Source organism: Notolepis coatsorum (genome assembly GCF_963971535.1).
Source record: "Notolepis coatsorum genome assembly, chromosome: 5".
NCBI lineage: Eukaryota > Metazoa > Chordata > Actinopteri > Aulopiformes > Paralepididae > Notolepis > Notolepis coatsorum.
In genome coordinates, this window is record NC_140169.1 from 5,320,723 (window position 1) to 5,344,888 (window position 24,166).

General features: G+C 46.5%; 1 protein-coding gene across 1 annotated transcript in view; it reads right to left on the minus strand.

Annotated features, from left to right (window-relative positions):
* The window catches only part of dpp10 (dipeptidyl peptidase like 10), a gene marked incomplete at its 3' end in the record, with an annotated part of 1,190,700 nt that overhangs the window by 21,804 nt on the left and 1,144,730 nt on the right, over positions 1 to 24,166 (minus strand). The window contains exons 19-23 of the mRNA XM_084314814.1: positions 19,960 to 20,058; positions 7,085 to 7,154; positions 5,671 to 5,865; positions 5,500 to 5,554; positions 723 to 822 (exon numbers count right to left, since the gene is read on the minus strand). Of these exons, the coding sequence (XP_084170940.1) occupies positions 723 to 822; positions 5,500 to 5,554; positions 5,671 to 5,865; positions 7,085 to 7,154; positions 19,960 to 20,058 (519 nt within the window). The remainder of the gene's footprint in view (positions 1 to 722; positions 823 to 5,499; positions 5,555 to 5,670; positions 5,866 to 7,084; positions 7,155 to 19,959; positions 20,059 to 24,166) is intronic.

Consider the following 24,166-nt stretch of genomic DNA (forward strand, 5'->3'; position numbering starts at 1 on the left):
CCAGGGGTCCAGTACTGCTTCTAGTCAGTGACCCAGGGGTCCAGTACTGCTTCTAGTCAGTGACCCAGGGGTCCAGTAGTGCTTCTAGTCAGTGACCCAGGGGTCCAGTACTGCTTCTAGTCAGTGACCCAGGGGTCCAGTAGTGCTTCTAGTCAGTGACCCAGGGGTCCAGTACTGCTTCTAGTCAGTGACCCAGGGGTCCAGTACTGCTTCTAGTCACTGACCCAGGGGTCCAGTACTGCTTCTAGTCAGTGACCCAGGGGTCCAGTACTGCTTCTAGTCAGTGACCCAGGGGTCCAGTAGTGCTTCTAGTCAGTGACCCAGGGGTCCAGTACTGCTTCTAGTCAGTGACCCAGGGGTCCAGTACTGCTTCTAGTCACTGACCCAGGGGTCCAGTACTGCTTCTAGTCACTGACCCAGGGGTCCAGTACTGCTTCTAGTCAGTGACCCAGGGGTCCAGTAGTGCTTCTAGTCACTGACCCAGGGGTCCAGTACTGCTTCTAGTCAGTGACCCAGGGGTCCACTACAGCTTCTAGTCAGTGAAACAGTGGTCCAGTAATGGTTGTATGGTTTGTCCATAATTTGAAATGTTATTGTTTGTCTAGAATACCTGTACAGAACCCTTCCTTATGTTCACAACCTGCGTAGGAACCTTGGAATTAAACTCTCTAATGTTTTATTTTATATTATGAAGACGTGAGAATGAACTGTGATGGACTCACCGTACAGCTTCCAGTCTGTCACGGGCGACATGGCCACAGCACATTTGAACAGGCTGTCTGTCGACTTGAGCATCATTAATGTCAAGTAGGCTCCATAACCCTAAACACAATAAATAAACAGTTTTATGTTCTTTTATTTAAATTTTTTTTAAAGGTGCTATAGATCAGGGGTTCCCAAAGTCGGTGTTGCGGGGGGGGGGGGGGGGGGGGGGGGGTCGCCAGATGAAAAATATATATATATATATATAAATGTCAAAAAATAAATAAAAAATTATGCAGTCAGGCCACTGAACTTAGAAGCAGGCCAGGCCAGTGTTTCTAGTTGCACCAGCGCAATAGTTAGATAACCTAGGTGGGGAACAACCAGGAGATCACTGCAACTCACACAATCAATCAATCAATCAATCAATCAATCAAATCCTGTTAGGGTTTGAAACCGACCTCAAACGCACGGCACAGAGGTAGTTAAGAGTTAGCCAAATACTAGGGCGTATTTATTTTCAGAGTCAAAAAGGAGTCAAGTAACAATCTTGAAACAAAGGGAGACTGCCTTCAGCAGAGTTATCTGCGGCTCTGCAGATCCTCTTGGTGTTCGAGGTGGGGAAACGGTGTTGACGCCGAAGCGGCTCTGCAGATACTCCCAGCTTCAACTCGAGGTGGAAAGGAGAGAGAGAGAGAGAGATCAATAACAGTCCACATCACACAGAGGCAGTGCGGTTTCCTCCTCCCTTAGCTGAGTCCAGAACAAACAAAACGATATCTTCAGTGTTCTCCACAACACACAATTTAGCTGAGGGTCAGTGCAAAACAAAAACGATAATCTTCAGTGTCTCTTCTAAACACACACCCCAGCTGAGTCCAGTGCAAGCAAAATGATAATCTTCAGTGTCTCCTTTAACACACAACTTAGCTTAGTCAAGTGTAAGCAAAAATAGAACTCTTCAGTGTTCTTCAAAACACACAAAACAGAATAGTCCAAAAAAGGGGTTTGGTTCCAACTCACCAAAACGCAAAGAGTAAAGCGGGTAAACGAGGCGCAGCTCCAAACGGGGGGACAAGGTCTTCACCAGCGGCAATCCACAGATGTCCTGGAGGGAGAGTAGACGAGGCACAGCAACGGGGAACAACAGGCAGAAACAGAAGTATTCAAAACGACCCGACATCGATTGAAGGGAAGTCCCAGTATAAAAAGCCTCTCGGGCGCTAATCAAAAACTATGACAGGTGCGCGCTGGAATTGATACTCGCTCCAAAAGTGTGTGGCGAGGAATGCACCAATCAACACAGTACCTTAAAGGAGCGGAGCATGTGGCGGGGAATGAACCAATCCTCACAGTACCCCCCCCTCCACGGGAGCCACCCGGCGACCAGCCCGACCCGGCTCGTTCGGGTGGGCACGATGGAAGTCGGTGATCAGGCCGGGGTCCATGATGAGCCTATTGGGAGACCCAGCTCCGTTCCTCCGGGCCGTATCCCTCCCAGTCCACCAGGTACTGGAACCCCCGACCCCGCCGTCGAACGCCCATCAACCGGCGGACCTGCCACTGGGGGTGTCCGTCCACCATCTCGGGAGGAGGCGGGTCCGGAGCAGGAGGCATCAGGGGACTGAGAGAGACAGGCTTAACCCGGGACACATGGAAAACGGGGTGAATGCGCATGGACGCAGGAAGCTTAAGACTCACCGCCGCCGGACTGAGCACCTTCAGAACCTCAAAAGGACCGACGAACCGGGGGTTGAGCTTCTTGGCCGAGGACCGAAGCGGAAGGTCCTTTGCGGACAGCCACACCCTCTGCCCAGGGTGGTACGTCGGCGCAGGGACCCGGCGCCGGTCGGCCCCACGACTGGCGCGCTCCGATGACCGGAACAGCGCAGTCCTGGCGATCTCCCAGACCCGACGGCACCGGTCGAGATGCTCCTGTACGGAGGGAACTGCCACTTCCGACTCCTGTGCAGGGAAAAGAGGGGGTTGGTAGCCCAGGGATACTTCAAAAGGTGAGAGGCCGGTGGCGGAACTGACCATGGAGTTGATGGAGTACTCGACCCAGGGAAGGAAACGGCTCCAAGAAGCAGGCTTCTCGGCAGCCACACACCGAAGAGGAAACTCTGCGCTCTGGTTCATCCTCTCCGTTTGTCCGTTAGTCTGGGGATGATAACCAGAGGAAAGACTGACCGTTGCCCCCAATCCCTTGCAGAAAGCCCGCCATACCTGGGAAGTGAACTGGGGCCCCCGGTCCGAGACGACGTCCTCGGGAAACACATGGAGGCGGAACACGTGGCGTGTCAGGAGGTCCGCCGTCTCGGCCGCCGAGGGAAGCTTGGGAAGGGCCACGAGGTGAACCCCCTTGCTGAACTGATCCACTACGGTCAGTAGGCACGTGTTCCCCTGGGAGGAAGGAAGTCCCGTGATGAAGTCCAACGCCACATGGGACCAAGGGCGGCTCGGAATGGGAAGCGGCTGCAAAAGCCCGGAGGGCGCCTGGTGGGAGGCCTTGCTGCGGGCGCAGACTGCGCAGGCCAGTACGAACTCCTTGACGTCGTTCCTCATGGTGGGCCACCAGAATCGCCGAGCCAGGAAGGAGAACGTGCGATGAACGCCTGGGTGGCAGGCGAACCGGCTGGTATGGCCCCACTGGAGGACCCGGGACCGGACTGAGTCGGGGACGAAGAGGCGATGAACCGGTACCTTGCCTGGATCGCGATGGAAGCGTAGGGCACGCCTTACCACCCCCTCGATGCCCAAGGTGACCACTCCCACCACCCTGCCCTCTGGGAGGATGGGAGTTGGGTCCTCAGTGGTTGGGGCCCCCTTGGAGTGTAACCGGGACAGGGAGTCGGCCTTGGTGTTGCGGGAACCAGGGCGAAACGTCAGCGAGAAGTCGAAACGACTGAGGAAGCTGGCCCATCTTGCCTGCCGGCCATTGAGGCGCTTGGAAGCACGGATATACGTCAAGTTCTTGTGGTCCGTCCAAATGGTAAACGGCTCCTCGGCCCCCTCTAGCCAATGACGCCACTCCTCCAAGGCAGCCACAACCGCCAGCAGCTCCCGATTGCCGATGTCGTAGTTCCTCTCGGCAGGGAGGAAACGACGTGAGTAGAAGGCGCACGGATGTACCTTCTGGTCCGTTGCCGACCGCTGAGATAAGATAGCCCCAAGTCCGGTATCCGAGGCGTCCACCTCTACGATGAACTGTCTCTTGGGGTCTGGATGTAGCAAGACTGGGGCGGTAGTGAACCTCTTCTTGAGGGAGCGGAACACAGCACCCGCCGCTGGGGACCAGTCGAACGGCAGGGCGGGAGAGGTTAGCCTGGTCAGTGGTTCCGCCACCTGGCTGTAGTTCCGGATGAATCTTCGGCAGAAGTTAGCGAACCCGAGGAAGCTCTGTAACTCCTTCCGAGAGGTGGGTTCCGGCCACATTGACACATGCTAGCCTGTAATAATCAGGGCTAATCAGTGTTATGATGAGGGCTGAAGTTGAATAAAATATTGTATTTTTTCAATTCAATTCAATTACAAAAAAACTGAAAATCCATAAAAATCGGTGTTGTTGCTAATCATACATATGCTAGCCTGTTTTTTAACAATAATTTGTGATGCCATCACAAACACTGGCATTTAAAGGGTACAAATAAAAAAAATGCCTGCACCAGAATGCAGGAAATGAAGTCTTTGTAACAAAAAGTTTCCTGGTAGGGGACCCCCTACTGGGGCTATATTTTGCACTATATTTCCTGGCCTGAATGATTTCCCCAGTCCGGCCCTGGTTAAAAGCCGCCAATGCTTATTAGTGTGTGTGCGTTTGAACGTTTGCATGTTTCAACCATACATTTCCTTTTATTAAAAAAAAGAAATAAAAAAATATATATTTTTTTACCTCCTATAATAGTGGGGGTCGCGGCTCTCAGACACCGTTATTTGGGGGTCGCGGCCTGACAAGTTTGGGAACCCCTGCTATAGATAACATTGAGCCACTAGATTTCCCACTAGAGCACCAGCATGTCAGCATGTCTCAACTAGCAGCATGGTTATCCAATCAGGTGCATTCCACATGGGGAAATGGGAAGTAGGGAGGGGATACATTCATTTTGGACCCACCCAACATTTATTTGGGGGAAAAGCATGTTTAGGGGAAAATGTATTATTTAAAATACAGATGTTATCTATAGCACCTTTAAAAGGGATTTTCACACGATTTCTGCTTCACTAGACAACATAGAAAGGATGGGAGAGGAGATTAGAAGCTATACATGTTGTGACTCAGACACAAAGCCATGAAATATGCAGCTGCTGGAGATGTAGATCAACCTAGAGTCCTTAAAGATCCCCTTCATATGACTTTTAAACCCTTAGATCTATCTATCTATCTATCTATCTATCTATCTATCTATCTATCTATCTATCTATCTATCTATCTATCTATCTATCTATCTATCTATCTATCTATCTATCTATCTATCTATCTATCTATCTATCTATCTATCTATCTATCTATCTATCTATCGCTGTCTGTCTGTCTGTCTGTCTGTCTGTCTGTCTGTCTGTCTGTCTGTCTGTCTGTCTGTCTGTCTGTCTGTCTGTCTGTCTGTCTGTCTGTCTGTCTGTCTGTCTGTCTGTCTGTCTGTCTGTCTGTCTGTCTGTCTGTCTGTCTGTCTGTCTGTCTGTCTGTCTGTCTGTCTGTCTGTCTGTCTGTCTGTCTGTCTGTCTGTCTGTCTGTCTGTCTGTCTGTCTGTATATCCATATCTCTGTATATCCATCCATCCATCCTACTGACAAGCTTACCCTTCCAAACACTGCTATCCGTGTTCGATCAATATATGGTAATTTCATCATGTATCTGGTGGGAAAACAAAACAATAGTAAGCTTACTGTAGGATTAACGCAGCACAACTGTAGCTCAAGAACGGAACACACAACTGAATTAAAGGTCCATCAGGGTTCAGAATAACATACTCCACAGCAGCGATCTGATCCTGAACCTCCACGGTTCCCAGGCGCTGGTAGATGTCGTGCAGCATCCTCTGACCCTGGAAGCCACTGCCCCTGCCGTCCAGACGAGCCACGATGACGTTATCTGAGCTGACCAGCACGGAGTCCCAGTCCAGGGCGAAGCGGTCGTTCACCGCCTGGCCACCGGGGAACACGTCACTGAACAGGAACAGAAGAAGCAGCGGAATTCTAAATGGTAGCAACGGTGAATCCAGGTGTGGGGAAATATTTCAAGATTCAAGATTCAAGAGGTTTATTCGTCACCTACAGACACGAGACATATAGTGAAATGATGGTGGCCATGCCCGCCTAGATTGTGCAAAAAATACAAATAATAGAAATAGAATAAAATAGAATAGATAATAGACTAGACATGATAAAAAGTACTAAGATAAGATAAAATACAATGCTAAGCTAACGAATTAAAAGGTAATGAGTCCTATATACACTACTAAACGATATACTATACAATATACAGTTATACTATATATAACTAAACTATCCTACAGTAGCTATACTAACTATACTATACAAAAACATAGTTATGTTTTTTTTTAAGTGACCTTTTATTTTGTGTTTAAAGTGACCTGTAGTGTGTTTGTGTGTCAGAGAGTGCAGGATGTGTCAATGATAGCAATGATCAATGATAGCACCTCTCCTTAACACATTGGACGCCAGAAACGAGTATACGCGTTATTGCCCGCCATGCGTTGTGCGCCAGAAACGAGTTAACTAGTTTCACGCATGATGAAGCATAATGTATACCGATCATATACATTTGAATTTTTTAATATAGCGTGTATAGGAAAGAAACGCCAATCGATAATCTATCATATGGATCAGGGCCTATAACTCGCGTTTTAGGAATTACTGCAGAAAACCTTAAAAACATACTTATATTCACGACGGTATTAACACGACAATGTATGAATGAAAAATATAACGTTCCCACATCCGGAACGATAGATACCCGATGTTGAATGGGCCATAGTAATGTCGATATAGCTATAATATTTAAAAAGTTATAGCCCTGCAAAGAAGGTAAACATCTCCATAGGGTTACAGCACTGGCAGACTGGGCATAAGGATGGGTACAATACCTGGCGGACAATTTGTTAATAGGAACGTTTGAGGTCTGAATGGGCAGCTTTAGTATGAACTCCATGCTGCACACACTTGAATGGAAGCCTGAGTGATTTGGTTTGGCTTTACTGCAACTTTGACAACTGCAAATACACGCGCTCTACGAATGATTCCAAAACCGACCACTATGACTCTTCATAATGAAGGGTTCAGCTGATATAAAAAAAAACAAAGTATCTTTCTTACTGTATAATCAATATTCATCAAAAGTATAATCTCTCCAGCCGATACATACACTATCAAAAGTAATCCATAATGACGGGATTCAGAGAAGTCGGGTGGGTAGGAGATCTTCAAAGGCAACTCTGTGGAGAAAAAAGAATATCCAACAGTATCAGAAGAGGATCCACTTCAACAACATCATGAGAGGATCCACTTCAACAACATCATGAGAGGATCCACTTCAACAACATCATGAGAGGATCCACTTCAACAACATCATGAGAGGATCCACTTCAACAACATCATGAGAGGATCCACTTCAACAACATCATGAGAGGATCCACTTCAACAACATCATGAGAGGATCCACTTCCACAACATCATGAGAGGATCCACTTCAACAACATCATGAGAGGATCCACTTCAACAACATCATGAGAGGATCCACTTCCACGACATCATGAGATGATCAACATTATGAGATGATCAATTCATCATAATTTCAACATCACTGAAGCATTATACAAGATAGCCCAATAGCCATTTTAAATTATCTGAGGCTAAGCTAACCCCCTTCAGATCTATCAGGCCTGGGAAATCAGACGGCTGGATTTCAATGGATAGAAAAAATACTTTGATTATGGTCAGAAGTAAATTAACTGAGATGCTGTTGTACATGACAATGTCACAGAATGATGGGGTCATATATATTCATTTTATAATTTCTTGAAAGGCCTGATCTTTGGAACAACAAAGTATGATACAAACTGACATGAAGCTAAGAAACTGACAACAATAGGACAATGATGATAAAATAGGATTTGATTTAATTTAATTTAACCCCTTAAGCCCAATCGGCCCGGTACCAGGTTCAGATTTATTTCACGTCATAAATAGATCAATACAGTCCATATTAAGTAATGTTGCATTTCTTTTTCAAATGTAGCCAAGAGTAAAGACCCTAACCCTATCAAAACAGCAGTCAATGTGTATATTTTCAGCACTACGTTTGTTTACCAATGATTTTAAGTGTTATTAGTGAAATATGAGCTTATAAAAATCTCTGCGCATTGCATCAGAAACTGGATGATTTAGATGCAAGGAAATTATGCTGTCATGAAATCGTTGTAGTCCTAAGAAAGAGGAGAGCCAGGGCGTTCGATGGACGTAGACATTTCATAGAACTACACTACCCAGCTCTCACCAGCCCCTGTCAAAGCTGAAAAAGAATATTAGCGTGATTTTTGTGATTACATCTCACGGGTCAAACAAACCTGAACGTTATTGCCATAAAATACAACGTATATTGTTTATTTACCTTTCTGTGAATGTCTGGAAAATCCAGTCAAAAATGTCGGAGCTATAGAAATTATACAAAAGTAACTGTACTTACAGTAGATTTCATTCACAGTCTTTGCTGCCCTGTCAGGGGTGCCTGGTGGTACCAAATACAGATTTAAGGGGAGACACTGCAGGTGAATAGGGTAAAAAAATTAACTAATATATATCACAATGAAACTTCCCCAGTTGATTACTTATATTAAGACAAGACTTTTTTGTATTACAAGTTTTCTGAAATTGTATGTTTAAATATGCAAATGAGGCATGATCTACTTAAATATGCACTAATTTGCATATAATTCCAGGACAGAAATCTGAACATTGGATAAAGCCATTTTCAAAATTATAGTTTCATTTTGTTGACATATTAGAGCCAAAGGTTATTACAGAGGGGATTTTGGATATCTCTTTTTATCACTCCATAAATCAAAAAATATTCCATTCAGTCCATTTTTATGGTAAAATTCCATATTTCGCCATGTTTTTAGGAATAAAATGTGATATAAATCAGGGTATGAATGCGATATCAACAAACCCTTCTGTAAATACCTTCAGAACATAGATATGAATAGAACTGGAAGGTTTGGTGTATGTGAGTGCTACTGAAGTGGAGATTTCTGGCTCAGAGTATGAGGAAAAACTCTTAAAACTAATTTTTGGGAAAACGCCTTTAAAGTTCTGTATTGTAAAATGCCATACCTTTTTTTTTTAAACAGATATTTACAAACACAATACCTAATCAAACCATTAGTAATAGACAACCTAAACACATGCCTGATAACTGAATAATAATAATAATGATGTTATTGAACTGAACAGAACTACACACAGGCTACAAACAGTGTAGTACATTGTAGTACCCCCTAATAGGCAAAAAATATTTGAATAGATATCACTATGAAACTTTCCCAATTTGTTATGTACATATAAACTAAGAAAAAATATATTGCAAGTTTTCTGAAATGTATGTTTATATATGCAAATGAGGCACTTCCCCATTAAATATGTGCACATTTATGGATGCAATAAGGCAAAATGATGTAAAATAAACAACTAAATGTGTGTTATTGACGTTTTATTGTCACTAGTTTCATAGAAGACATGTTTAGGAAGCAAAATATAACAAAATCTCAAAATCAACAAAAAAAGTATATTTGACTATTCACCTGCAGTGTCTCGCCTTAAGTCCATTGGAAAGAGGATATTTGGCCCGATCCATAGATGAATGACTTGGCCATAATAAGGTAATTTATAGGCCTGATATTCTATATTCATATTTAAAATGGCATGAGTCCGGATGGCACAAAGAAAAACATGGCACAAAGAGGTTGATCGATTAAAATGAAGGAACTATCGATATCGGCCGTCTATGTTGGCGTTTTCCTTATGTTGTATTAGCCGTCTTTAACACATCTGGCGCCAATAACGTCGTACAACGTGTTTCAAGGTCATGCTAATTCCGCCATTCCACGGCGTACGACGTTATTGAGATCATATTTCATTTTTTTGCCAAGGTATTCATAATTCCCTCACCCAGCCTTAGCTGATACAGTGGGAGCCTGCACAACTGTGCAACGCTTCAATACTGCCGCCTGGTGGATGATCGGCGAGTTACAACCGGAAATGGATCTCTGGTGATCTCGGTGCATCTGGGAAATGTGTCCGGCACTCACATATTGGTGCGGGACTCTAGACACACATCCGTGTATATGGATCGCTGCCATAACTCAATAATCGATATGATTTGGGCGTTTAGTATTATTATACAAACCGGAAATGGATCTAGTCGATCCACGTCAAATAAGTGGGATATTTTTCCTCCAGTCTCGTCGGCGAACGGTAAGAGGACGCTGACGTCATTTTCAGCGTGATTGTTTATTATTATTAATGCAAACTGCTCTGATCAATATATCACCCATACTACATAAAGCATTTACTGACGATCACGGAATTATGATGAGTCATACCGTTTAGGATCGTATTCAGTTGGATTTTTTTATATAGCGTGTATCACGAATAAACTGCAATCGATAATCTATATTATGCGTTTAGGCCTATAACTAGCGTTCTAGGAATTACTGCAGAAAACGATAAAAACATATTTATATTCTAGACCAGGGGTGGCCAACCCGCCGCTCGCGAGCCGCATGCAGCTCTTTGCCCGTCAATGTGCGGCTCTTCCATCCATAAAAATAAAAATAATTTTTTTTTGTCACTCATTCCATAAGGACGTAGCATAAACATTTACAATTTGTTTTAAATGGTCCATTTACATGTTCTTGGTATCTGAATCTAGGGACATATATGGATCAGTGTCAGAAATAGTGTGTCTGTTACTAGGCTTGAGTAAATTGTAATGAACCAAAGGAGAATATCAATTCTATTTAAAAAAAACAAGTATCTTTGACTGAATAACACCATGCTAAAATTGACCAGACCTGAAAAATCTAAGCAAATGAATAAAGGGAAGATGATTAAACAGATGGTTTTGTAGATATACAGTACTGAATTCTGCCATCTTTTTTATAATGTAAATTTCTCCACCATTTTTCATCGTATTGCAACACCGTGTTTTGCAAGACGTTCACAGAAAGGTAGAGAAACTAACTGCGTTCTGTTTTATGGCAATAACGTTCAGGTTTGTGGGAGATAATCCCAAAAAATATGAGAAATAAAAAAGTAAATCCAGAAGTCAGATGATTGACAGGGTAGGGTAGTTTTTCGAAATTCGAAAGCCCTGAGTCTCTTCCTTCAAAAGACTACACTCACTTTTGGCTGTGCCACTTCCTCCTGTCAATATGCGCCGGTTTCCGACTCAATGCCCTGAGATTTCTATAATCTTATATTTCACTAATAACAGTTAAAATAATTGGTAAACAAACGCAATGCTGAAAATATACACTTTTACTGTATATCTCGAGCTTAAGAGGTTAACCATGTGAGGACCAAATTAAAAAGACATTAGCAACTTCAGAGGCCAGAGGGTGGGACATATAAACACATTTACTATCAAATAGCATTGTGAGGCTGAACAACAGGACCAATTGACTATACATGTGCTTAAAATTTTTTAAATAAACATTCTTTTTTTAAATGGCTAAAAGTGATTTTGTAATTTTGCAACCGTGGGTCTCACAGGGTACTTTTAACCCTGTGAGGCCCAAATAAAAAATACCTTAAGGCCAGAGGGTGAGACCTATAAACACATGAAGGGTGCCGTGACTGAAAAAAAAGGTTGAGAAACGCTGGCTCTTTGTGGTACCACAGTAATTTTTGTGGCTCTTAGTCTCTGACTGGTTGGCCACCCCTGTTCTAGACGGTATTTTCGTATGAATCTATGAATGAAAAAGTATAACGTTCCTACATCCTGAACGATAGATAATCTATGTTGAATGGGCCATAGTAATGTCAATTTAGCAATACAATTTAAAAAGTTATAGCCCTGCAAAGAAGGTAAACATCTCCATAGGCTTAGAGTGGTGGCAGAGAGTGGTATGAGAGGGGCAAACTCCATGGCAGTTAATGTAGGGCACATTTTTAAGCTGGGACAAAGATACTGGTATCATTATGAATCCAACGGTACCGGCCATGTCATGGCAAAGGGGGTAGATTTTGCTCCAAAGTTAAGCTATCTTAAATTTGATGGGACATTTTCAAAGGGGTCCCTTGACGTCTCACCTCAAGATATCTGAATGAAAATGGGCTCAATAAAACCACACAAGACTCCTCTTTACAGCCAGGCTCATGTATGCTAATCACATGCAGAATTAGGCCCAAACCAGACAATATAACAATTAATAAAATGCGGTTTCAATGACAGATAAAGGGTCCAGGGCAGACTAGAGGTTGAGAATCCTGGTGACGGTCAGAGCAGAGCAGGTCAGTTATTATTAGACAGTAAAAGCTCCAGGCCTTCAGGGAAAACCCCACCCACCCACTATACACAGACTTGGCTGACAGGCGGAGCATGTTCAGTGCTAGGCTCACACTACCCAAATGCACACTACCCAACTGAACGGCACAGGAAGTCCTTCATTCCAACAGCCATCAGACTATATAATGCATCACTGTGCCTCACTGCATCACTGAGCACAGAGCGGCAGCTCAATAGTGGCAGGAGGCCGCGACTAGCGGCCTCCAGGCTCCACAACAGGGGGCAGCGACGGCTGCCAGACATTGATCTAGGACTTATAGGAACCCAAGGAGGACAATACTGTTATGGTTTGACACCGACCCCAAACGCAACGACACAAGAGAGTAGGATTCAGAGTTGCCAAATACGAGGGCTTGTTTATTTGGTACTAGGAATAAGAGAAACAGGGAAAGCAAGTCAACTAGACAGGTACAATGATCCAGGGGCAAAGTTCTGCTGCTCTGCAGCTTCTCCCGTGAGGGTTGTCTTGGGAAGCAGGTGTTGACTTCTGAACCGCTCTGCAGAATCCTCTCGGTGGGTTCTCAGATGTTGTTGCGAGACCGAGAGAGGGAGAGAGGGAACGAGTCAGTGACAGAGCAGTCTTAAATGAGCAGGAGAACAGGGTGTACAATTCTTCGTGTTAACAACACAGTGAGCACAGTTCCAAACACAGCCCAAGTGAATCTCTTCGTGTTAACAACACAGAGAGCACAATTCCAAAAACAGCCCAAGTGAAACTCTTCGTGTTAACAACACAGAGAGCTAAATCCAAACACAGTCCCAGTGAATATCTTCATGTAAACACACAGTGAATATCTTCATGTAAACACACAGTGAATATCTTCATGTAATTACACAGTCCAATTGTGAAATAATATCTTCGGTGTGAGCAAACACACAGTGAATCTCTTCATGTAAACACACAGTCCAATAGTGAAATAATATCTTCGGTGTGAGCAAGCACACAGAGGGAGATGGTAGATCCCAAAATATTATTCCATAAAGGAAATAGCAAAAATAGATAAAGGCTGGGTGAGTGACTGTTTGACAAAAAGGTGGTAGTCTTCAGTGTAAATTTACACACGAAAAATGGAATAGGTCAAGAACAGTCAAAAAGATAACTCACCCAGACGAGATGCGTAATTGGAACTGGATCAACAGTGGAGGCGAGCGCGCGCCACAGGAGCAGGTATCCAAGCGAAGGCTTCTAGGAATTCCTGGAGAACAGCACAGAGAAAAAAGCAGCAGCAACAGCAACGGGGAAAAATATCCAGAGACAAATCAAGGCGACAAAACAAGACGATCCAACAACTTAGGGTGGGGAAAAACGGGGTATAAATAATGAGGGATCGATTGATTGAAAAGCGTGGGGAAGTGAGAGAACCAATCAGCGACGTCTCTGATGACGTCAACAGGGAGAAAGCAGTGACAGCTGGGGAATGTGATTGAAAAGCGTGGGGAAGTGAGAGAACCAATCAGCGACGTCTCTGATGACGTCAACGGGGAGAAACGTGTGAACGAGGGGATAGAACCAATTGACAGAAAAATGAATGAAAACAAAGCGAGGGTGGTTAAAGGAACAGAACGAGTGAGAGAGCAAGGACAGAAACCTCACAGTACCCCCCCCTCCACGGGAGCCACCCGGCGACCAGGCCGACCCGGCTCGTCAGGATGGGCCCGATGGAAGTCGGTGATCAAGCCGGGATCCACGATGAGCTGCCGGGAGACCCAGCTACGTTCCTCAGGGCCGTAACCCTCCCAGTCCATCAGGTATTGGAACCCCCGGCCCCGCCGACGAACGCCCATCAACCGGCGGACCTGCCACTGGGGGTGACCATCCACTAGCACAGAAGGCGGCGGATCAGGAGCCGGAGGCATAAGGGGACAGAGGGAGACGGGCTTAACCCGGGAGACATGGAACACGGGGTGGATGTGCATGGATGCAGGAAGCTTCAGGCGCAGGGCCGCCGGACTGAGTACTTTCAGGACCTCGAAAGGCCCGACGAAGCGGGGGTTGAGCTTCTTGGCCGAGGACCGTAGCGGGAGGTCCTTCGCGGAGAGCCACACCCTCTGCCCAGGGCGGTAAGTCGGCGCGGGAACCCGGCGCCGGTCGGCACCACGACAGGCGCGCTCAGATGTTCGGAGCAGCGCGGTCCTGGTGATCTCCCAAACTCGACGGCAGCGGTCGAGGTGGACCTGCACGGAGGGAACTGCCACTTCCGTCTCCTGTGCGGGAAAAAGAGGGGGCTGGTAGCCCAGGGAAGCCTCAAAAGGGGAGAGGCCGGTGGCGGAGCTGACCATTGAGTTGATGGAGTACTCAACCCAGGGTAGGAAACAGCTCCAGGACGCCGGCCTCTCGGCTGCCACACACCGAAGAGCAGACTCCACGCTCTGGTTCATCCTCTCCGTCTGCCCGTTTGTCTGGGGATGATAGCCAGAGGAGAGACTGACCGTTGCCCCCAATCCTTTGCAGAAAGCCCGCCATACCTGGGAGGTGAATTGGGGCCCCCGGTCAGAGACGATGTCCTGGGGAAAGCCGTGAAGGCGGAACACGTGGTGCGTCAGGAGGTCCGCCGTCTCGGCTGCTGAGGGAAGCTTGGAGAGGGCCACGAGGTGGACCCCCTTGCTGAATCGATCCACCATGGTCAGAAGGCAGGTGTTCCCCTGGGAGGAGGGTAGACCAGTGACGAAGTCGAGCGCCACATGTGACCACGGACGGCTTGGAACGGGAAGGGGCTGCAAGAGCCCGGAGGGTGCCTGGTGAGAGGCCTTGCTGCGGGCACAGACCGCGCAGGCCAATACGAACTCCTTGACGTCGTTCCGCATGGTGGGCCACCAGAAACGACGAGCCAGGAAGGAGAACGTGCGATGGACGCCTGGGTGGCAGGCGAACCGGCTGGTATGGCCCCACAGCAGTACCTGGGACCGGACAGAGTCGGGGACGAAGAGACGGCTCCTAGGGACGTTGCTTGGAGCACGTTGGAAGCGAAGGGCACGCCTCACCACACCCTCAATGCCCAAGGTGATGGCTCCAACCACTCGGGCCTCCGGGATGATGGGAGATGGGACCTCAGAGGGTGGAGCCCCCTTGGAGTGCATCCGGGACAGAGAGTCGGCCTTCGTGTTGCGGGAACCGGGGCGGAAGGTCAGCGAGAAGTCGAACCGGCTGAGGAAACTGGCCCATCTCGCCTGCCGACCGTTGAGGCGCCTGGAAGCGCGGATGAACGTTAGGTTCTTGTGGTCCGTCCAGATGGTAAAAGGCTCCTCGGCACCCTCAAGCCAATGACGCCACTCCTCCAGCGCAGCCACGACCGCCAGTAGCTCCCGATTGCCGGTGTCGTAGTTCCTCTCGGCGGGGAGGAAGCGACGCGAGTAGAAGGCGCAAGGATGTACCTTCTGGTCGGAAGGAGAACGTTGGGATAGGACAGCGCCCAGACCAGAATCCGAGGCGTCCACCTCCACGATGAACTGTCTCTTGGGGTCAGGGTGGAGCAGGATAGGGGCGGAAGTGAACCTTCTCTTGAGGGAGCGGAACGCAGCGCATGCCGCTGGGGACCAGTCGAACGGCAGAGCGGGGGAGGTCAGCTTGGTAAGAGGCTCCGCCACTTGACTGTAGTTCCGGATGAACCTTCGGTAGAAGTTGGCGAACCCGAGGAAACTCTGTAACTCCTTCCGAGTGGTGGGTTCCGGCCAATCCTCCACAGCCTGGATCTTGCGAGGATCCGCTCGGGTCAAGCCCTTCTCAACGATGAAGCCCAGGTACTCGACGGAGTTGGAGTGGAAACGGCACTTCTCCGCCTTGACGAAGAGCCGATTGTGGAGGAGGCGCTCCAGCACCCGGCGAACATGCAGGATGTGTTCCTCGAGGGTCCTGGAAAAGATAAGAATGTCGTCCAGGTACACCACCACGAACACCTCCAGCATGTCACGGAGGACATCGTTCATGAGTGCCTGAAATACCGCCGGGGCGTTGGTGAGGCCGAACGGCATCACAAGGTACTCATAGTGGCCCCTGGGGGTCTTGAAGGCGGTCTTCCATTCATCGCCCTCACGGATACGGACAAGATGGTAGGCACTTCGGAGATCCAGCTTGGTGAAGAACGAGGCCTGGGTCAGAGGCTCGAAGGTGGAGCTCATGAGAGGTAGGGGGTATTTGTTCTTGATGGTGATCTCGTTGAGCTGACGATAGTCGATGCAGGGCCGCAGGTCCCCATCCTTCTTACCAACAAAGAAGAACCCGGCTGCCACCGGGGAGGAGGAAGGCCGAATGAGTCCTGCTTCCAATGACTCAGAGATGTAGAGATCCATCGCCTTCTTCTCCGGGACAGTCAGACTGTAGAGGCGGCTGCCGGGAAGGGGAGCCCCTTGGCGGAGGTCGATGGCGCAGTCATAGGGGCGGTGAGGTGGAAGGGCCTGAGCCCTGGTCTTGCTGAATACCTCCATGAGGTCATGGTACTCGGGAGGAATGGACGAGGGGTCCGGGGGCAACTCACCAGCCGGTCTCCGGGGCGGGGGACAGGACGCCGCCTGCAGACAGCGGGCGTGACAGGAGGAGCTCCAGCCCCTGATGGTACCGGAGGACCAGGCGATGTGGGGCTCGTGCAGCGCGAGCCAGGGCCTACCCAGGACCACCGGGACAAGGGGGGATTGGGTAATGAGGAACTGGATTCTCTCGACGTGGTTCCCAGTGATGGTCAGCACGACTGGGCCGGTGCGTTGAGAGATGTCGGCCAGGCGGTGTTGGTCCAACGAAAAGATCTCCAAGGGCCTCACAAGGGCCTCAAGAGGTATGTTGGCTTGGGTGGCAAACTCGAAGTCGAGGAAGTTCTCGTCTGCCCCAGAGTCGATGAGGGCCTCCACCGTGGCACGTTGGTCCCCCCAGGCCAGGGTGACGCTCAACAGATGGTCAGGTGGTGCGCGGCGCTGGGAATGGGAAAAACGGCTCACCAGGATCTCCCGGGGTCTTGGTGAGCCCGATCTTTTGGCCGGATAGGGCAGTCGGCGAGAAAGTGTCCCGTACCTCCGCAGTAGAGGCAGAGATCGGACCTGAGCCTTGCCTGACGCACCACCTGGCTCAGACGAGAGCGTCCCAGTGGCATGGGTTCCTCCTTGCGCACCGGAGGGGGAAGCCTGTTACCATCAGTAGTGTTGGGGACGGGGCGTCCAGGAGTCCGGGGTGCCTCAGGAGGTGACAGTCGGGTCCTCTCGCGCCTTCTCTCCAGGAGGCGTCCGTCAATACGGATGACAAGGCTAAACAGCTCCTCGAGGGAGTCGGGCACCTCCCTGGTAGCGAGCTGGTCCCGAACTGCGTCACTGAGCCCCCTTATGAAGGTTAAGCGAAGAGCAGGCTCGTTCCATCCGCTCTCCACCGCCGCCAATCGGAACTCCATGACATAGTCCGTCACCCTGCTGCTCCCTTGTCGGAAGGTCCCCAACCGGGCTCCAGGGTCCAGACCTCGGGCTGGATGGTGGAACACTCTGCGGAGCTCCGCCACGAAGTCTGGGTAGGAGAACAAAAAATCTGCCTCCATTGCCCAGGAGGAAGTGACCCACTGGGCAGCATGGCCTGAAAGTAGGTTGGTTATATAAGCCACTCGGGACCCATGAGCAGAAAAACGGCTTGGTTGATGACGGAAAACCAACTCACATTGCATGATGAATGTGGCACACTCCTCGGGATTACCGTCGAACAGCCGTGGGACGGAGAGATGGGGTTCCCGAGGTGCGAGATCTGCTGGGGCTGCGGGGAATGTTCCTGAAGGGTGTGAGAGATGAAAAGTATTAACGGCGTCGCCCAGCGAGTTAAGCTGGGCGAGAATCTCGGACTGTTGTCTCGCCATAGCGACCATAGAACCCTGCATGGGCAGGACCTGGTCCCTGAGGTCCTGCACCGCAGCCGCAGCCCGCTCTAATTGGAGACCGTGATCCCTGGTCAACTCGACTTGAATAGCAAGTGCGGTTCTGACCCTCTCTGTGTCGGCTGGGGTCGTCATATTGTTGGTTGGATCGTAATGTTATGGTTTGACACCGACCCCAAACGCAACGACACAAGAGAGTAGGATTCAGAGTTGCCAAATACGAGGGCTTGTTTATTTGGTACTAGGAATAAGAGAAACAGGGAAAGCAAGTCAACTAGACAGGTACAATGATCCAGGGGCAAAGTTCTGCTGCTCTGCAGCTTCTCCCGTGAGGGTTGTCTTGGGAAGCAGGTGTTGACTTCTGAACCGCTCTGCAGAATCCTCTCGGTGGGTTCTCAGATGTTGTTGCGAGACCGAGAGAGGGAGAGAGGGAACGAGTCAGTGACAGAGCAGTCTTAAACGAGCAGGAGAACAGGGTGTACAATTCTTCGTGTTAACAACACAGTGAGCACAGTTCCAAACACAGCCCAAGTGAATCTCTTCGTGTTAACAACACAGAGAGCACAATTCCAAAAACAGCCCAAGTGAAACTCTTCGTGTTAACAACACAGAGAGCTAAATCCAAACACAGTCCCAGTGAATATCTTCATGTAAACACACAGTGAATATCTTCATGTAAACACACAGTGAATATCTTCATGTAATTACACAGTCCAATTGTGAAATAATATCTTCGGTGTGAGCAAACACACAGTGAATCTCTTCATGTAAACACACAGTCCAATAGTGAAATAATATCTTCGGTGTGAGCAAGCACACAGAGGGAGATGGTAGATCCCAAAATATTATTCCATAAAGGAAATAGCAAAAATAGATAAAGGCTGGGTGAGTGACTGTTTGACAAAAAGGTGGTAGTCTTCAGTGTAAATTTACACACGAAAAATGGAATAGGTCAAGAACAGTCAAAAAGATAACTCACCCAGACGAGATGCGTAATTGGAACTGGATCAACAGTGGAGGCGAGCGCGCGCCACGGGAGCAGGTATCCAAGCGAAGGCTTCTAGGAATTCCTGGAGAACAGCACAGAGAAAAAAGCAGCAGCAACAGCAACGGGGAAAAATATCCAGAGACAAATCAAGGCGACAAAACAAGACGATCCAACAACTTAGGGTGGGGAAAAACGGGGTATAAATAATGAGGGATCGATTGATTGAAAAGCGTGGGGAAGTGAGAGAACCAATCAGCGACGTCTCTGATGACGTCAACGGGGAGAAAGCAGTGACAGCTGGGGAATGTGATTGAAAAGCGTGGGGAAGTGAGAGAACCAATCAGCGACGTCTCTGATGACGTCAACGGGGAGAAACGTGTGAACGAGGGGATAGAACCAATTGACAGAAAAATGAATGAAAACAAAGCGAGGGTGGTTAAAGGAACAGAACGAGTGAGAGAGCAAGGACAGAAACCTCACAAATACACTACCTGAAGCATACTGGACCTTATGTGACACTGTGAATACTGTGAATATATATTTCATTTAGTTAGATTTAAATTATAATTATATTGACCAAATTGTTTACACTGCTTCCCCAATGCTCAGTATATTCTTACTGTATTTATTTCTGTATATTTTATTTCATTTCATTTTATTCTATTGTACTCTACTCTTATCCTAGGCAACTTGATTTGATTTGTGTTATTATTCTAATTTGTGACCTGCCCTGTCTAAATGTTTAAATGTTTAAATGTTGAGCGATTTGCAGTGTCAAATTTCCCACGGGATAATAAAAGTATTTATATTCTATTCTATTCTATTCTATTCTAAAAATCCCCTCTCACCAAAATGCTCCATGTGGATATATCTGAAGTCAGTCAGCTGGATCCTCTTATGTTTCACAGCTGCCCTCAGCAATGAGTTGTTCTCAAGGATGTAGTAATCTGAAAGGAGACACAGAACGGGCGTTAAGCATGGATGACGTTGAGACATTTTTTCTACTCCTCTATTCAATCTGATTATGCGACTTTACAGCCAGAGATCACAGCGAAAATGCCGTGAAGGATGCAGGATCACATGTGGTCTGCTTTTTCATTTTTATTTCAATCTGTAGCCTACAGTAACCAACTTCAAGTTTGATAACTTGCCATCATCACTACAAACCAGTAACTGTTAAAGAGTAAACACACCACAAATTACCTTACATTTATTTTCCCATTTCACACAATTTTTCCAGCTGCTACTTGAAAACACATCCCTGCTATTTTCTCTCCACATGGGAAAGACAACGAGACGATGCGCCCCTGATTATGCTATCTCTCCGTGAAAAGAAACTGGAATTCATCCAGAACTTTCGAATGGAAAACCCCAAAATCAATAGACATCTCATTATGAAACCTCCAGTGCGCTCACTTCTCCAGCTGTGGGTGTGAAGGCCCATGTCCAAATAACCCACAGGCAAATTGCTTGCTTTTTCTCCACCACAGCTGTTAACTTTTTAGGGACAACCTCTTGATAATAATAATAATAATAATAATCTTCATTTATATAGCACCTTTCATACACGGAATGTAACTCAAAGTGCGTAACAGAGATACGTCTTCTTTAAACAAGTCAAGAAGAAACAACACAATGAGTCAAGAAAAAACAAGAATACCATAAGGTCCAAAATGTTTTAATAAATTCAAAATAAATGAATGCAACACTCCCAGACATACCCCACGCGAAGGTAAGGAAAAACTCACTAAAACCTAACAATAGGAAAAAATGCACCACAGGCAATGTGGAGGAGAGAAACCTTAGAAGGACCATTCAAGGGGGGATCTTCCTTCTTAGATGTCAGTGATATTAGTGTTGCATGTTGCATTAAAAACAGGCGAACAGTTGGTGGGGGATGGGGAGTAACATACTGTAACGCATCACTGTTCCAATTTCAGTCATCGTATCACAGTTACTGATCTAATAATAATGGGTCTCACTCTCCAACATTTTTCAAAGAGTTCTCTTGGAAGACTTATCTTGGAACTGACTGAGACAGAATCAATGACAAGTTCACTTGTCAACGTGCTGGTAATATGTCTTAAGTGGCTCAAACGGTCGCACCTGTGATATGATCTGATATCTGCTTGGAGAATGGCAAACTTGAAAGCGCGTTCCCGTTCAGGTCATTTGCATACAAAACAACGCCTCCAGAGCTCCTTATAAGGCAAAGTAATGACGCAGCTGTGTGGAAATGGATGCGGAAGTGCCTTGCGAGTCTTGCGCGACCCATCGAAATGAGATTAGATTAATGTATTGTCATCATATATAGTACAGTTCGTGGTACACCTGCCGCAGCGCGCACGCACACACGCGCGCGCAGTATACTGTAGCCTACGGCGTAATGAATGAACGCAGTATAGGCTTATTATTCCATTAATGCCGATGGCGTAATGAATGAACCCAGTATAGGCTTATTATTCCATTAATGACTTGTTGCATTAGGATTAGGATTGAGTAGATACTATATGCTCTGCCCTACGTACAGTATAGGTACAGTCTGTACTTATACTGTACGTAGGGCAGAGGCAGAGCATATATATAGTATCTACTAAATCCTAATGAAACAAGTAACTAGAATATATTAAGCCTATACTGTGCATTAGACACATAGGCCATACTGGCACACACAATACTTGTTATGGAATATTAATGCAGTCTATTTCCATGCAATTAGCTTTAGTTCTTATTTATTTATCCACTGTCATTTCAGTGTTGGTGTATAGGCTATATAGTGTATTTCAATATACGTTTAATTGATTAATGATATATTCGAAGGAATGCAGGTTTATAGCTATATGAACCCCCTCCAATGTACAGTAAATTACCAAGTATGGTTTTGTCAATATTCCAATGAACAGTTTTGCTTGTACAGTGTCCCCCACCCCACCCTCCTACCCAATCCCCCCCACCCAACCACCTCCAATGTACAGTACCCCCCCCCCCACCCACCCCCAACCCCACCCCACCTACCCAACCCCCTCCAACTTTTTCTACGTCAAATGTATATACTCTCTTTTCTGGACTATTTTTGTATCACAAACAGTACTGTATTTGCAAATTTGGTATGTCATAAATGTATAGATGTAGCAGTACTGTCTAGCTGTATGTCATGTGTGTCATATATGTTATGATTAATTGAAAATGGGGGACCCTGATGTAAACAAGACGAAAGTCTTTCTCTGGTCTGCATCCCCTTAACAATTGTATGTAATTGAGCTGTACTGTACTGTACCAATTCTGCAATCTGTTAATAAAGTGTTCAATCAATCAACCAATCAATCAATCAATCAATCAATCAATCAATCAATCAATCAATCAAACAAAGGTCTGTCCCATTGTATACCAATCAATGGGATATATTGCATGTTGACCTGCATTCTTTCAAATGTATATAATTAATCATTAAAACAGATGTGTAACAAATAAGAAATACAAATTCCACAGAAGGCATTAAATAATTATTATCATTTCACAATAATTGCATAATTGTGTTTGAATATCTGAGTAATTAAAGTAATTATACATTTGTCCAAAATAGCTGGTTCAGATATGGTTAAGCAGCTGCCCTGTGATCAGATGAATCCATATTATTTATTTTTCCGACATCAAATGTGTAATTTCATATCGTACAAATATTGTCATATTCATTTTAATTATGATTAAGTAATTAATTCCAAGGAGGCCTGTAGCGTCAAGTTAATACAATTTTCAATTAGTCAATCAATCATAAGTGTGCTCCTCAGCACTCTTAAATCTGCTCTCAGCCACGCTCAAATCTGATCTCAGGAACATTTGGGGACTCGCGCTACCAGCCCTAATATGTCTTAAATGGGCAGAAATCTGCCTAAGAGGACATTTTTGGTTGTAAATTCGTTCGGGAATGAGACCCAATAATAATAACAATTCATTTTATTTATATAGCGCTTCTCAAGGACCCGAAGTCGCTGAATAAACAGGTTGTGACTTGCATTACGCACATTATCATCCCCCCGTCTTCTGTTTCAAATTAATATTGATGAGAATCCTTGTGAGCCTTTTGAAATCCCCCCTAGTTTACAGTGTGTTCAAGTACGCACCTGGACGAGAGAGAGAGAGAGAGAGAGAGAGAGAGAGAGAGAGAGAGAGAGAGAGAGAGAGAGAGAGATAGAGAGAGAGAGAAGAGATAGAGAGAGAGAGAGAGAGAGAGAGAGAGAGAGAGAGAGAGAGAGAGAGAGAGAGAGAGAGAGAGAGAGAGAGAGAAGAGAGAGAGAGAGGAGAGAGAGAGAGAGAGAGAGAGAGAGAGAGAGAGAGAGAGAGAGAGAGAGATGTAACCTCCTAGTCCAAAGAGATACTGTCATGTACAGAGGTCTAACGACCGCACAGAATAGTACCTGGGACAGGTTGTCCATGAGCAGAAACAACCCCCTCAGTAAAAATGCTTTTCAAAACAGTCCCGGGTAGGCAGATAGTAAACAACGACGTTTCAAATGGTAAATTAGATTTATTATGTGTGGGGCTTCCAACCCACGGCCTTTTCCCAAAGGGAAAAGGGAGGTTGTCAGTGGGGATTTCAACCCAGATCACACAAAGGGAAAAAGGTAAGGGGAGAAACATAAACAAGTGAACTGGTGTCCTTCAAAGAAACCACCACCATTTGGGGATCGATCCACAACCACTGATCACTAATACCGAGCCACACTCTATCGCTTCCAACGTGCAGCTAAGAGAAAGGCAGCCTCCTCACTCCACTCTGAGACGTGGCAGTGACTCCCAAGAGCGCCTGTGTGTGTGCCATCTTCCAGGTTATATCCACTCATCCAACTGACTGCCCACAGGTGTAACCAAGCAGGTGCATCAGCTCAATCAGGAGGATGAGAGGTATCTGGGAAAGAGAAAAGAAACAGATTAGAAGATGACACATCACACAACCAGGAATAACATAACCCATACTCATGATACTAATCGGATGTTCACCATGTCTTCCAAATACAGTAATAAGGATAATGACCACCCACCCCAGATACGTCACAG